We start from the raw sequence: 13,141 nt of genomic DNA on the forward strand, positions 1-13,141 counted from the left end.
AATGCTAGGATGGATGAAGCACAAGCTGGAATCAAGATGGCCGGGAGAAATATCAATAACCTCAGATATGCAGATGACACCACCCTTATGCCAAAAGCGAAAAAAAGCTTGAAAGCCTCTTGATGAAAGTGAAAGAGGAGAGTGAAAAAGTTGGCTTAAAGCTCAACATTCAGAAAACAAAGATCATGGCATCCAGTCCCATCACTTCACGACAAATAGATGGGGAAACAGTGGAAACAGTGTCAGACTTTATTTTCTTGGGCTCCAAAATCACTACAGATGGTAACTGCAGCCATGAAATTAAAAGATGCTTAGTCCTTGGAAGGAAAGTTATGACAAACCTAGATAGCATATTCAAAAGCAGAGACATTACTTTGCCAACAAAGGTCCTTCTAGTCAAAGCTATGGTTTTTCCAGTGGTCATGTATGGATGTGAGAGCTGAATTATAAAGAAAGCTGAGTGCCGAAGGATTTATGCTTTTGAACTATGGTGTTGGAGAAGACTCTTGAGAGTCCCTTGGACTGCAAGGAGATCCAATCAGTCCACCCTAAAGGAGATCAGTCCTGAGCGTTCATTGGAAGGACTGATGTTGAAGTTGAAACTCCAATACTTTGGCTACCTGATGCGAAGAGCTGACTCATTTGAAAAGACCCTGATGCTGGGCAAGATTGAAAGCAGGAGAAGAAGGGGGTGACAAAGGATGAGATGGTTGTAATACATCACTGACTGAATGGACATGAGTTTGGGTAAACTCCGGGAGCTGGTGAAAGACAGAGAGGACTGGCGTGCTGCAGTTCATGGGTCGCAAAGACTTGGACACGACTGAGTTACTAAACTGAACTGAACTGAACTGATTACATCTTATAAAGCTAGGGAACCATTTGTCACCTTTTTTACATAGACTCTCTTACTTTGTTCTTTAGATTTCTACTCCTTTTCATGACTGCCCTTTATATTCACTTCATTCATATTTTAGCTTTATGAAATACTCATGTGGTGAGATTCACAGAATTATGTGCATTAAGCCCCACCCTTTTGAAATAATGCCCTCAATTGTAGGTGGACATAAAAATCTCAAATTTATCCCTTTGTCTCTTGTCACTCTCATTCCTGTACAGTGTGTAGAAATGACATAGATCCTGTTAATCGTAGAGTTTTTAGGAATTTATATTCAGAGTGGAGAGAGTTTTAATCAGCTAGACATGTGGGTTGCTTTTTATGTTTTTTTTTTTTTAAGTGCCATTTGTATGTGATATACTCTGTCCATCTAGCTAGTCAGTTCTGTAAACATACCACTAAAGTGTGCTGTTAAGTCAGATGCTTGCTCTTATTATACAGTTTTTATGTATTAGGTAACCATATGAAGATGCCACTTTATAAGTAAAAAAAAAATTAGATATTTGAAATTTCATGTGATTCAACCTAATAGAAAACTATAGAATCTCAGAAAAGGACTTTTAATATTTGTAGCATGTTTAAAATTTTTCCTAAAAATCATATATTAAAAGTTTTTTATTTTTAAGGAAAAAGAAATGAGAAGACAGCAAGCTGTTCTTCTAAAGCATCAGGTCTGTATCCATACAGTTATACAAATTTTGAAATGTAAATTTTATAATTTTTCTTAAATCTAATTTTTGAAAAATCTTCAAAATATTTTCTTAAAAATTTCCAATGTAATTCCTGCTTAAATTCCTTGCTTTGGTATTGGTTTCTTTTGGGGGGTTAAAAATTGGTTTCATGACTCTGTGATTTCTGTTTCATAATGTTGTGCCAACTCTTTCTACCAGGAGTTGGAGAGGCATAGACTAGATATGGTATGGGTATGTTTATTTTTGTACATCTAACACCGCATTGTGATTTGGTTGTGATATGGTTGTCATAGCAATGCATAAAGTGTAGCACTGGCTGCTGTCATATTACATACTGCTGCATGGCTTTACAGCACAGTGCATTGCATACATCTGCTTGTCTATCTATAAAAGAAATACGGTATATATCCAAGATTTGTAATTGAATCATGAAAGCCTTAAATAGGCTGCTGTCTAAAAGTTTACATTACTGATGTCACAGTGAAAGTTGGATCACTATACAATTAGATACAATTATGACCCATATTCTCCCATCATTCTAGATGCAAAACTGCCATTGAATACAATGGGAATTTTGGGTTAGTTTGATGAGAGAATATGAAATATATTTTGGTTTTATATAAATTTTAGAAATTTTTAGAAATATCCCTTTGGGTGAACCACATATATTTAAACAAAAAGAACAGTTTCAACATGATACCTGTGATTTTTTTTTTAAATAAAAGGAGACCATCAAAGTAAGCTAGTGCTTACTTTATTTTCATACTGTGCCTTTTAGATTTAACTTGTGAGCCCATGGTGCAGCTTTAGTGGCTTTCAATACTGCATCAAGGGGCAGACATCAGTAAACAGGAATATCTCATTTCATTGATGGTGTTATATGAACCATGACTAGTTTAAATTGGTGTTAAAGCTTTAAAAAAAAACTTTCTAATTTGTCGGTGGATTATTGGATTTACAAAATGATAGTGTATTTGAAATAAAAGTAATTCTAAAACCGTGACGTAAAAGTGATTTTAAAGCAATTTCAGCCTGATCTAAATAAAAATCTAAGAACACAACCTTTAGTTTAATTGGCTATAGTACACATTTGTGGTTTTTCTAATAGCAGATGTAAGGTAACTGACCTGTTCCAGCCAACCATTATGCTTTTTGTTCTGCCAGCTTTTGAAGGAGCATCACAACTGACCATAAGTAAATCTTGTATGCTTCTGTTTACACTGTCTCCATGTTCATTGCTTTACCTTTTTGCTTTTGATTGTTCTTGTATTTGCTTTCTAAACCTGAACTAAAACATGCACAGACTGGCCATTCTTGTCTTATATTTAGTATTTACTGTGACTTGTCTATAAATGCTAAACATGCTATACAGAGTTTTTTGTTTTGTTTTGTTTTTCCATTTGAAGATCAAACTGTCAACTATGATTGAGTTATATTCCTAATTTTATCTGGCTTAATAGGAACGAGAGAGAAGGCGACAACATATGATGCTTATGAAAGCTATGGAAGCTCGTAAAAAGGCAGAAGTAAGTGTATATTTCTTGAAAAATATTATCTTGCCATAAATTAGTATTTTTCTTAAACATTGACTCTTCTAAATATAATTGTTTTGGAGTATGGGTTTGTCATGGTTTACTGATTTTCATAAACAAACCAAAGGTTAGAGATAGTAACTAAGTGTTAGAACATAAAAGAATGTAGGAAGGATTCCAATGTATGATTTAATTTTCTTGGCTGAGATTTTAATTACCTTTTTTAGATACAATGAATGGCATTCATTTGGATCAAAGTAGCTATTTCTCAGAGAAGAAAATGGCTACCCATTCCAGTATTCTTGCCTGGAAAATCCCAGGGACAGAGGAGCCTGGTGGGCTGCTGTCCATAGGGTCGCACAGAGTTGGACATGACTGAAGCGACTTAGCATGTATGCATGCATGCATTGGAGAAGATGGCAACCCACTCCAGTATTCTTGCCTGGAGAATCCCAGGGACAGAGAAGCCTGGTGGGCTCCCATCTGTGGGGTCGCACAGAGTCGGACATGACTGAAGTGACTTGGCAGCAGCTATTTCTTACTGTGACCAGAGTTTCACAAAATTTATATTACAGCGTGTGTAGACAAGTTCTCTATGTCCTCATTCAAACGTCACTCAGTCATGGACTTTTGCCCTCAAAATTATTCTTTAACATTCTATGTGTAAAATTAGCCTGGGTACTATCCTTGAAATAAGACTTTTACCATATAATTCAGAACAAGAAAATTATTGAAATGTCAAAATGAGCTTATATGGATTTTAATAGAAATCAGTTAAAGATGAAAAAATGTTACAAAGGAATGCATTATAACAGTTGAATAGAGGTATAGCCGTAATAATCAGGCTTCCCAGTTGAGTCAGTGGTAAAGAATCCACCTGCAGGAAAGGCAGGTTCGATCCCTGGATCAGAAAGATCCCCTGGAGAAGGAAATGGCAACCCAGTCCAGTGTTCTTGCCTGGAAAATCCCATTGCAGAGGAGCCTAGTGGGCTACAGTCCATGAGGTCACAAAAGAGTTAGACACAACTTAGCAACTAAATGACAATGTTATAACCAGTGCTTTGAAGTAACAGAGACTCAGATACACATGCTAACTCTAAACCAACTTGATTTAGCTCTTCACGTTCTTTGTTTTTTAAAATTGATATAATGATTCTTGTATCTCCTATGATTATAAGATTATCAACTGGGATAAACATTTAATAAATAATAATTAATGAAAATCAGACAGTTTGGCCTAGAAGTTGAGAGCCCTATATTTCAGATTTTGGATCTCAACTCTGGCTTAAACTATATATTTCTGATATAAAGACACAGTATATGTGTTGTTTAGGAACTTGGACATTGTAACCAATGATCAGGATTTGAATTCTTGTTTCAGTACATTCCAGCTCTATGACTTTGGGCAAGTTATTTAACCTCTCTGTGATTCAATTTTTTTTTTTTTTTGGTCTGTAAAATGGAGTTGACACTACTTCCTATTTCATCAGGTTTGTAGTTATGATTAAATGGGTGTGTGTCTAGATGAGTGTAAATGTAAAGTTCTTGGAACAGTGCCTGGTACCACATCAGTTCAGTTCAGTTGCTCAGTTGTGTCCGACTCTTTGCAACCCCATGAATCGCAGCATGCCAGGCCTCCCCAAACACATAGTGCCTACTTATTAAGACAAGTCACTTATTACTATATAGGTGGTGTTTTCCTTACGTGTTAATTATCCAGGACCACTGACACCCTGTACATCTAACATCATAACATGGATTTATAACTATAATCTCTGAAAAATGATAGGCAGTGAAAGAGAGAGGTAATGGATTCCAGGAATGGACATGGCTGTGAACTCTGTTGCCTTCTGAACGCATTGGTGTGAAGAGTAGGGAAGGGGATTAATTAAAATCCTGAGAGCTCAACCTAATTTTCTCCTATCTGAAGAGATGGGAACTGAGGGAGTAACTCAGGGTAAAGGCCTGGAATATTCCTCAGGAGACAAATTCTTCCCTAGTAAGTGTTCTTTTTACTAGAATGACTAAGAAAAATTAGGGCTTGTCATTCTGATTTTTCCTGTTGGAGAAGAAAGGTTAAAGAAAGGCAGAGCATTATCTCCAGATATATGGGCTTTAGTACAAGAGGACATCCAAGAGAATAGTAAAGATAAGGCCATCCAAGGGGAAAAAGAAATCATCCAAGGGAAATGATGCTCAGGTTAAGAGACACCCAGAAGACCCAAAAGTCGTGACCTCTTCCGTTGGTTTCCCATATTTGCTTCTGTGCCTGGGAAGAGAGTAAAGAAAGCTGCTGAAGAGAGGTGAGTAAAATCTGCATTGAGTAGAAAGTAGCAGCCACAGGATCAATGAAGATAGTTAAGATGAAATCTTCTAAGAATCCCTCAAGAACCAAGAGCACTTTTCTTGGGAAAAGAATATTCCCTTGATTAGATAGAGTGAAATCAAGTACAGTGCTTCCAGTAAAACTTGGAAAGGGATATGAAGAACCAGGTGCAGCTCTCCCTCTTCTAGTTACCTTCATTCTCAGAAAAAACAAATATTGTTAGCATACAAAAACCAATACAGTATTGTAAAGCAAAATAAAGTAAAAATAATAAAAATAAATAAAAATAAAAATAACACCCCCCCCCAAATAAATGACTCACTCTTCAATTTAAAGTACTTATGAATATAAAAACAATTATCACATAAAGTGAGAAGAAACTAAAGGAAGATTAAACCACCTGTATTGGAGAAATACACATTCTTGATAGGGCTGCCCATATCAAACATGAGTAACTGGAAAAGAAATGTCAAGAAAACCATGCCAAAATATTACACCAAAAACTATGTGTGTGTGCGCACATGTACATATATACATAAAGTAATAGCTTAAAGCATAGTAACCTAAAGGAACTTGGCTTTCTCTGCTTTCATTCTTGCTTTTCTGAGTTTTCTCTACGCATTCTCCACAGAGCAGCCTAAGTGATCTTTTCAGAAAACACAGTCCAGTGGCTTCTTATTATAATTGTAATGAAGTCCACCGTACAATTTGTACCTGATATAGTATATTCCAGCCATTTTGGCTTTTTATTATTCCTAAACAAAGGATTTTTCCTATTTGATGTTCTTCCACCAAATATTCAAGTGTATCTTATTTATTCTTCAGTGATAGATCAAATTTTAACTTATAAGAGAGGCCTTCCCAGAACACTTAATTTTGCCTTTTCTTACACCTAACCTCTAGAACTCTATCCCATTATCTTATTTTATACTTATTTATAGTTTATCTTCTCCCAGATTGTAAGATCTATGCGGACAGGAATCTTGCATACCATTGTATCATAAGTGTTGTGATTAGAGCCAGCTATATAGTGGTGCTTAGAAAATTGTTGTTGAATAAATGAATGAGTTGAAATGAAAGTGGCAGTTAAAGTACTAAGAAAACAAGTTGAGGATGAAACAAAATCATTAAAGAAAGTGTATTATATGTTTCTGTCTATATAATGTTCTTTATGTAATAAAAATTACTTTATTCATGGTGAATTTTACACTTAAGGGATTATTATTTAATAATACAATAACATATGTCATAAATAATCCTGTATCAGAATGTTTGAGAGAATCCCATGAGTAAAGTTCTTAAGATGTTACTATTCTCTGATAACTATGAACATGTGAACAGGATGAGGTAATTTTACCATTTTAGCAGTTATTAAGACTTTTTTGGTCACACCATGTGACATTCAGGATCCCGGACTGGGAACTGAATCCACACCTCCTGCACTGGGATCACAGAGATGGAACCACGGGACTACCGTGGACGTTCTCAGTTATTCAGATTTTAAATTGCATTCCTCTACTGAATTATACCTATAGATTTTAGTAATGAACTAAGTATTTTTTAAAATTTCTTAAAATACTATTATATACAGTTCAGTTCAGTTGCTCAATCTTGTCCGACTCTTTACAACGCCATGAATTGCAGCATGCCAGGCTTCCCTGTCCATCACCAACTCCTGGAGTTCACCCAAACCCATGTCCATCAAGTCGGTGATGCCATCCAGCCATCTCATCCTCTGTTGTCCCCTTCCCCTCTTGCCCCCAATCCCTCCCAGCATCTCCTGTTTGACCACTTCCAATTTGCCTTGATTCATGGACCTAACATTCCAGGTTCCTATGTAATATTGCTCTTTATAGCATCGGACCTTGCTTCTATCACCAGTCACATCCACAACTGGGTATTTTGCTTTGGTTCCATCCCTTCATTCTTTCTGGGGTTATTTCTCCACTGATCTCCAGTAGCATATTGGGCACCTACTGACCTGGGGAGTTCCTCTTTCAGTATCCTATCATTTTGCCTTTTCATGCTGTTCATGGGGTTCTCAAAGCAAGAATACTGAAGTGGTTTGCCATTCCCTTCTCCAGTGGACCACATTCTGTCAGACCTCTCCACCATGACTTGCACATCTTGGGTGGCCCCACATGGCATGACTTAGTTTCGTTGAGTTAGACAAGGCTGTTGTCCATGTGATCAGATTGAGTAGTTTTCTGTGATTATGGTTTCAGTGTGTTTGCCCTCTGATGCCCTCTCGCAACACCTACCATCTTACTTGGGTTTCTCTTACCTTGGATGTGGGGTATCTCTTCACGGCTGCTCCAGCATATTGCAGTCGCTGCTCCTTAGCTTGGAGGAGGGGTATCACCTCAGGGCTGCCCCTCCTGACCTTGAATGTGGAGTAGCTCCGCTTGTCCCTCCTGCACCTGTGCAGCTGCCGCTCCTTGGACATGGGGTGGCTTCTCTCAGCCACCGCCCCTGACCTTGGACCTGGGGTAGCTCCTCTTGCCTGTCACCCCTGACCTCAGGCGTGGGGTAGCTCCTCTCGGCTGCCACCCCTGACCTTGGGTGTGGGGTAGCTCCTCCGCGCTTCTGCACGGTACATTGCAACTATTATGTACACAGCATTAAATTAGATGCTGCAGGAAAAGCAGAAAATGTTAAGGATACTTTTTTATCATATCAGAGATATAAAACTTTACAGTATAAGTGGTAACTAGGTGTATATTTGTACTGATAATCTAAACTTTCACCATATATTTTATATAAAGTTACCCCTTGGTGAATATTAACAAATTACTACTAAATGTACTTGTTCATTTCTTCATTGTTACTTAACATTCCCAAGGTGTGACTGGTGTCATGCCAATATTGGGCATATCTTGGCTTCATATTCTGCATCTTATTATCTCCTAATAGCTCAGTTGCATTTTTTTCTTTTACTAACTGTTAAAAGAACAAATTTTACTGTAGGTTAAAGCCATATAGTACTTAGGCAGGGCTAACTCAAAATTCTGAAATGACCTAGTGTAACCTTTAATTCTAAACTTTAATACTTTTAGAATGTAATTATTAAGTTGTAAAGAAAAAATAAGATGTTATAGGTAATCTTTAAAAAATTGATGTTAAAAAACTAATTGCTTCCACCTTGTTAATCAGAAATCTCTTGTAACATCTGAATTTAGTCCAAGAAACTCCTCATAGTCTTCAAAGTGAAAAGGTAACACAGGTACCATTTTCATGTTTTTTTGTGTACATGACACTGATCCTACTTTTTGATTTACTGTTAATATATTTTTCACTAAAAATACCCCAAATTTATATTAGTCCTCTAGCTTAGATATGTAATTTCTATATTTTTTCTTTAACCTATAATTAATAAGACTATATAGACATATAAATTACCTTATTTGTTTTTCTTATATTAATTTTAATATATTATCATAGTTAATAAATATTTTTATATTTAATATTTTTAGCCTTGTGAAGGTTTATATGCTGATGTAACTCAAGTCTTATGAAATATATGTGCTTTAATTATTACTAATCATTGGAAACTCAAGTTGGTTTCAGCAGTGTGACAAAGTAGCTCCAAATCTACTGTTTTCATTTACAAAAACTTCAAACTATGTCAATCACAAATTCATGAACACTTTAGTCATATTATCTGAATAATCATGAGAGCAGTCTTAAGAGTCTTTTGTATATCTCCCCAAGAATCAATAAACACAAAAGGTTGTTAAACATGCGTCTATTACAGAATAACTATGTCAGCACTTTAAGCAACAAAGCCATAAAACAGAAGAGAGTAGTTCAGGTTTCAGACGTCATCTAATAATTTGTATGCAGAAAAAGTGTATAACCCCTCAAGTCATGAGAATATTTTTATAATCCTATATTTATATTAATCATTACTTAGTGAAAAATAAAGTAGAATAGCCCATATACATACTTTTGTTTAAGCAAACCCATTTTTCTATTGAAGATGTGTGTACTTATATGACATACTTCTGTATTGTACTTTATCTGGTGGCTCAGAGGTTAAAGCGTATGCCTGCCATGCAGTAGACCTGGGTTCAGTCCTTGGCTCAGGAAGATCCCTTGGAGAAGGAAATGGCAACCCACTCCAGTATTCTTGCTGGAGAATCCCATGCATGGAGGAGCCTGGTGGGCTACAGCCCACGTGGTCACAAAGAGTCGGACAAGACTGAGTGACTTCACTCACTTTAATTTTAAAATTCAGTTACCTTTATTTTTTTTTTTCAGCAGAACAAGATTTACTTCTCTTTTAACCAAATTCTTATAGAACCACATAAGACAGTTCATACAGATCATGATTTAGGAAGGTCTTCCTCAGTCTGAATCTTTAGATCACCAGAGACAAAAGAATAGGCTCTCAAGACCATATCACTCTGTCATAGGCAATAGGATCTGTCCTGTTAGATTTGATTATACTTTTTCTTTTTTTCAGGTCCATCTTTCTTTCTTTTTTTTTTTTTTTTTTTGCTGTATCAGGTGTTAGTTGAGACATGTGGGATCTTCCTTGTGTCATGTGGAATCTTTCCTTGTGGCACTCCGTCTCTCTAGTTGTGTTGCATAGGTTCAGTAGCTGTGGCACACAGGCTTATTTGCTCCCTGGCATGTGGAATTTTAGTTCCTGGACCAGGGATCGAACCCACATCCTCTGCATTGCAAGGCAGATTCTTTACCACGGGACCACCAGGGAAGTCCCCTCAGGTACATCTTAAATTTCAAAAATTTAGAGACTGTTATCCTTCAGCATTGATTTTTGTCTCTTTCCACACAGTTGAAGGCTTTGGCACCGTCAATAAAGCAGAAATAGGTGTTTTTCTGAAACTCTCTTGCTTTTTCAAACATCCAGAGGATGTTGGCAATTTGATCTCTGGTTCCTCTGCCTTTTCTAACACCAGCTTGAATGTATGGAAGTTCATGGTTCACATATTGCTGAAGGCTGGCTTGGAGAATTTTGAGCATTACTTTACTAGCGTGTGAGATAAGTGCAATTGTACGGTAGTGAGCATTCTTTGGCATTGCCTTTCTTTGGGATTGGAAGCCTTTGACTGTGTGGATCACAATAAACTGTGGAAAATTCTGAAAGATAGGAATACTAGACCACCTGAACTGCCTCTTGAGAAACCTGTATGTAGGTCAGGAAGCAACAGTTAGAACTGGACATGGAACAACAGACTGGTTCCAAATAGGAAAAGGAGTATGTCGAGGCTGTATATTGTCAACCTGCTTATTTAACTTATATACGGAGTACATCATGAGAAACGCTGGCCTGGAGGAAGCACAAGCTGGAACAAATATCAATATTCTGGGACAAATATCAATAACCTCTGATATGCAGATGACACCACCCTTATAGCAGAAAGTGAAGAACTAAAGAGCCTCTTGATGAAAGTGAAAGAGGAGAGTGAAAAAGTTGGCTTAAAGCTCAACATTCAGAAAACGAAGATCATGGCATCTGGTCCCATCACTTCATGGCAAATAGATGGGGAAACAGTGGAAACAGTGGCTGACTTTATTTTGGGGGGCTCCAAAATTACTGCAGATGGTGATTGCAGCCATGAAATTAAAAGATGCTTAGTCCTTGGAAGGAAAGTTATGACCAACCTAGACAGCACATTAAAAAGCAGAGACGTTACTTTGTCAACAAAGGTCCATCTAGTCAAGGCTATGGTTTTTCCAGTGGTTGTGTATGGATGTTAAGAGTGGACTATAAAGAAAGCTGAACACCGAAGAATTGATGCTTTTGAATTGTGGTGCTGGAGAAGACTCTTGAGAGTCCCTTGGACTGCAAGAAAATCCAGCCAGTCCATCCTAAAGGAGATCAGTCCTGGGTGTTCATTGGAAGGACGATGTTGAAGCTGAAACTCCACTACTTTGGCCACCTGATGTGAAGAGCTGACTCATTTAAAAAGCCCCTGATGCTGTGCAAGATTGAGGGCAGGAGGAAAAGGGAAGGACAAAGGATGAGATGGTTGGATGGCATCACCGACTCAATAGACATGAGTTTGGGTAGACGAAGGCAGTTGGTAAGGGACAGAGAGGCCTGGCATGCTGCGGTTCATAGGGTCCCAAAGAGTCAGACACGACTGAGTGACTGAACTGAACTGAACTGATTCATCTTGCTCCTTGGGAATACCAAGGAAAGAACTATAAACTGTGATAACATTTCTTGTAGGAGATCATAATACAACAGCCTCATGGTTACTTTGGAATATTACCTAGAAGTCAAAAAACAAAGTTTCTTTCAATGTACCCATTTCTTAAGTTTGCCTAAAAGTCTGTGATTTTTTTTTTTAATTGGAGGCTAATTACTTTAAATGAATGTGCCATGGTGTACATGCGTTCCCCATCCTGACCCTCCCTCCCACCTCCCTCTCCATCCCATCTCTCATGGTCATCCCAGTGCACCAGCCCTGAGTACCCTGCTTCATGCATCAAACCTGGAATGGTGATCTATTTCACATATGATAATACACATGTTTCAATGCTATTCTCTCACATCATCACACCCTCGCCTTCTCCCATGGAGTCCGACAGTCTGTTCTTTACATCTGTGTCTCTTTTGCTGTCTTGCATATAGTGTCATCATTACCATCTTTCTAAATTCCATATGTATGCATTAGTATACTGTGTTGGTGTTTTTCTTTCTGGCTTACTTCACTCTGTATAATAGGCTCCAGTTTCATCCACCTCATTAGAACTGATTCAAATGTATTCTTTTTAATGGCTGAGTAATACTCCATTGTGTATATGTACCACAGCTTTCTTATCCATTCATCTGCTGATGGACATCTAGGTTGCTTCCATGTCCTGGCTATTATAAACAGTGCTGCGATGAACACTGGGGTACATGTGTCTCTTTCAATTCTGGTTTCCTCAGTGTGTATGCCCAGCAGTGGGATTGCTAGGTCGTATGGCAGTTCTATTTCCAGCTTTTTAAGGAATCTCCCACACTGCTCTCCATAGTGGTTGTACTAGTTTGCATTCCCACCAACAGTGTAAGAGGGGTCCTTTTTCTCTACACCCTCTCCAGCATTTATTGTTTGTAGACTTTTTGATAGCAGCCATTCTGACCGGCATGAGATGGTACCTCATTGTGGTTTTGATTTGCATTTCTCTGATAATGAGTGATGTTGAGCATCTTTTCATATGTTTGTTAGCCATCTCTATGTCTTCTTTGGAGAAATGTCTGTTTAGTTCTTTGGCCCTTTTTTTTTTATTGGATCGCTTATTTTTCTGGAATTGAGCTGCAGGAGCTACTTGTATATTTTTGACATTAATTCTTTGTCAGTCGTTTCATTTGCTATTATTTTCTCCCATTCTGAAGGCTGTCTTTTCACCTTGCTTATAGTTTTCTTCACAAAAGCTTTTAAGTTTAATTAGGTCCCCTTTGTTTATTTTTGCTTTTATTTCCATTACTCTGGGAGGTGGGTCATAGAGGGTCCTGCCATGATTTATGTGAGAGAGTGTTTTGGCTATGTTTTCCTCTAGGAGTTTTCTGGTTTCTGGTCTTACATTTAGATCTTTAATCCATTTTTAGTTTATTTTTGTGTATGGTATTAGAAAGTGTTCCAGTTTCATTCGTTTACAAGTGGTTGACCAGTTTTCCCAGCACCACTTGTTAAAGAGATTGTTTTTTCTCCATTGTATATTCTTACCTCCTTTG

The 13,141-nt window shown here is 37.5% G+C and overlaps 1 protein-coding gene across 40 annotated transcripts in view; it reads left to right on the forward strand.

Annotated features, from left to right (window-relative positions):
- BAZ2B (bromodomain adjacent to zinc finger domain 2B) overlaps positions 1-13,141 on the forward strand; it is a 421,280-nt gene that overhangs the window by 347,745 nt on the left and 60,394 nt on the right. For 18 of the 40 annotated variants that reach the window (XM_069577387.1, XM_069577353.1, XM_069577352.1 and 15 more), the window contains 3 exons: positions 1,525-1,569; positions 1,789-1,821; positions 3,051-3,116. In XM_069577387.1, the coding sequence (XP_069433488.1) occupies positions 1,525-1,569; positions 1,789-1,821; positions 3,051-3,116 (144 nt within the window). The remainder of the gene's footprint in view (positions 1-1,524; positions 1,570-1,788; positions 1,822-3,050; positions 3,117-13,141) is intronic. The other 22 variants (XM_069577393.1, XM_069577358.1, XM_069577368.1 and 19 more) reach the window with 2 other exon arrangements.

The sequence above is a fragment of the Ovis canadensis genome, chromosome 2 (assembly GCF_042477335.2).
Source record: "Ovis canadensis isolate MfBH-ARS-UI-01 breed Bighorn chromosome 2, ARS-UI_OviCan_v2, whole genome shotgun sequence".
Classification (NCBI taxonomy): domain Eukaryota; kingdom Metazoa; phylum Chordata; class Mammalia; order Artiodactyla; family Bovidae; genus Ovis; species Ovis canadensis.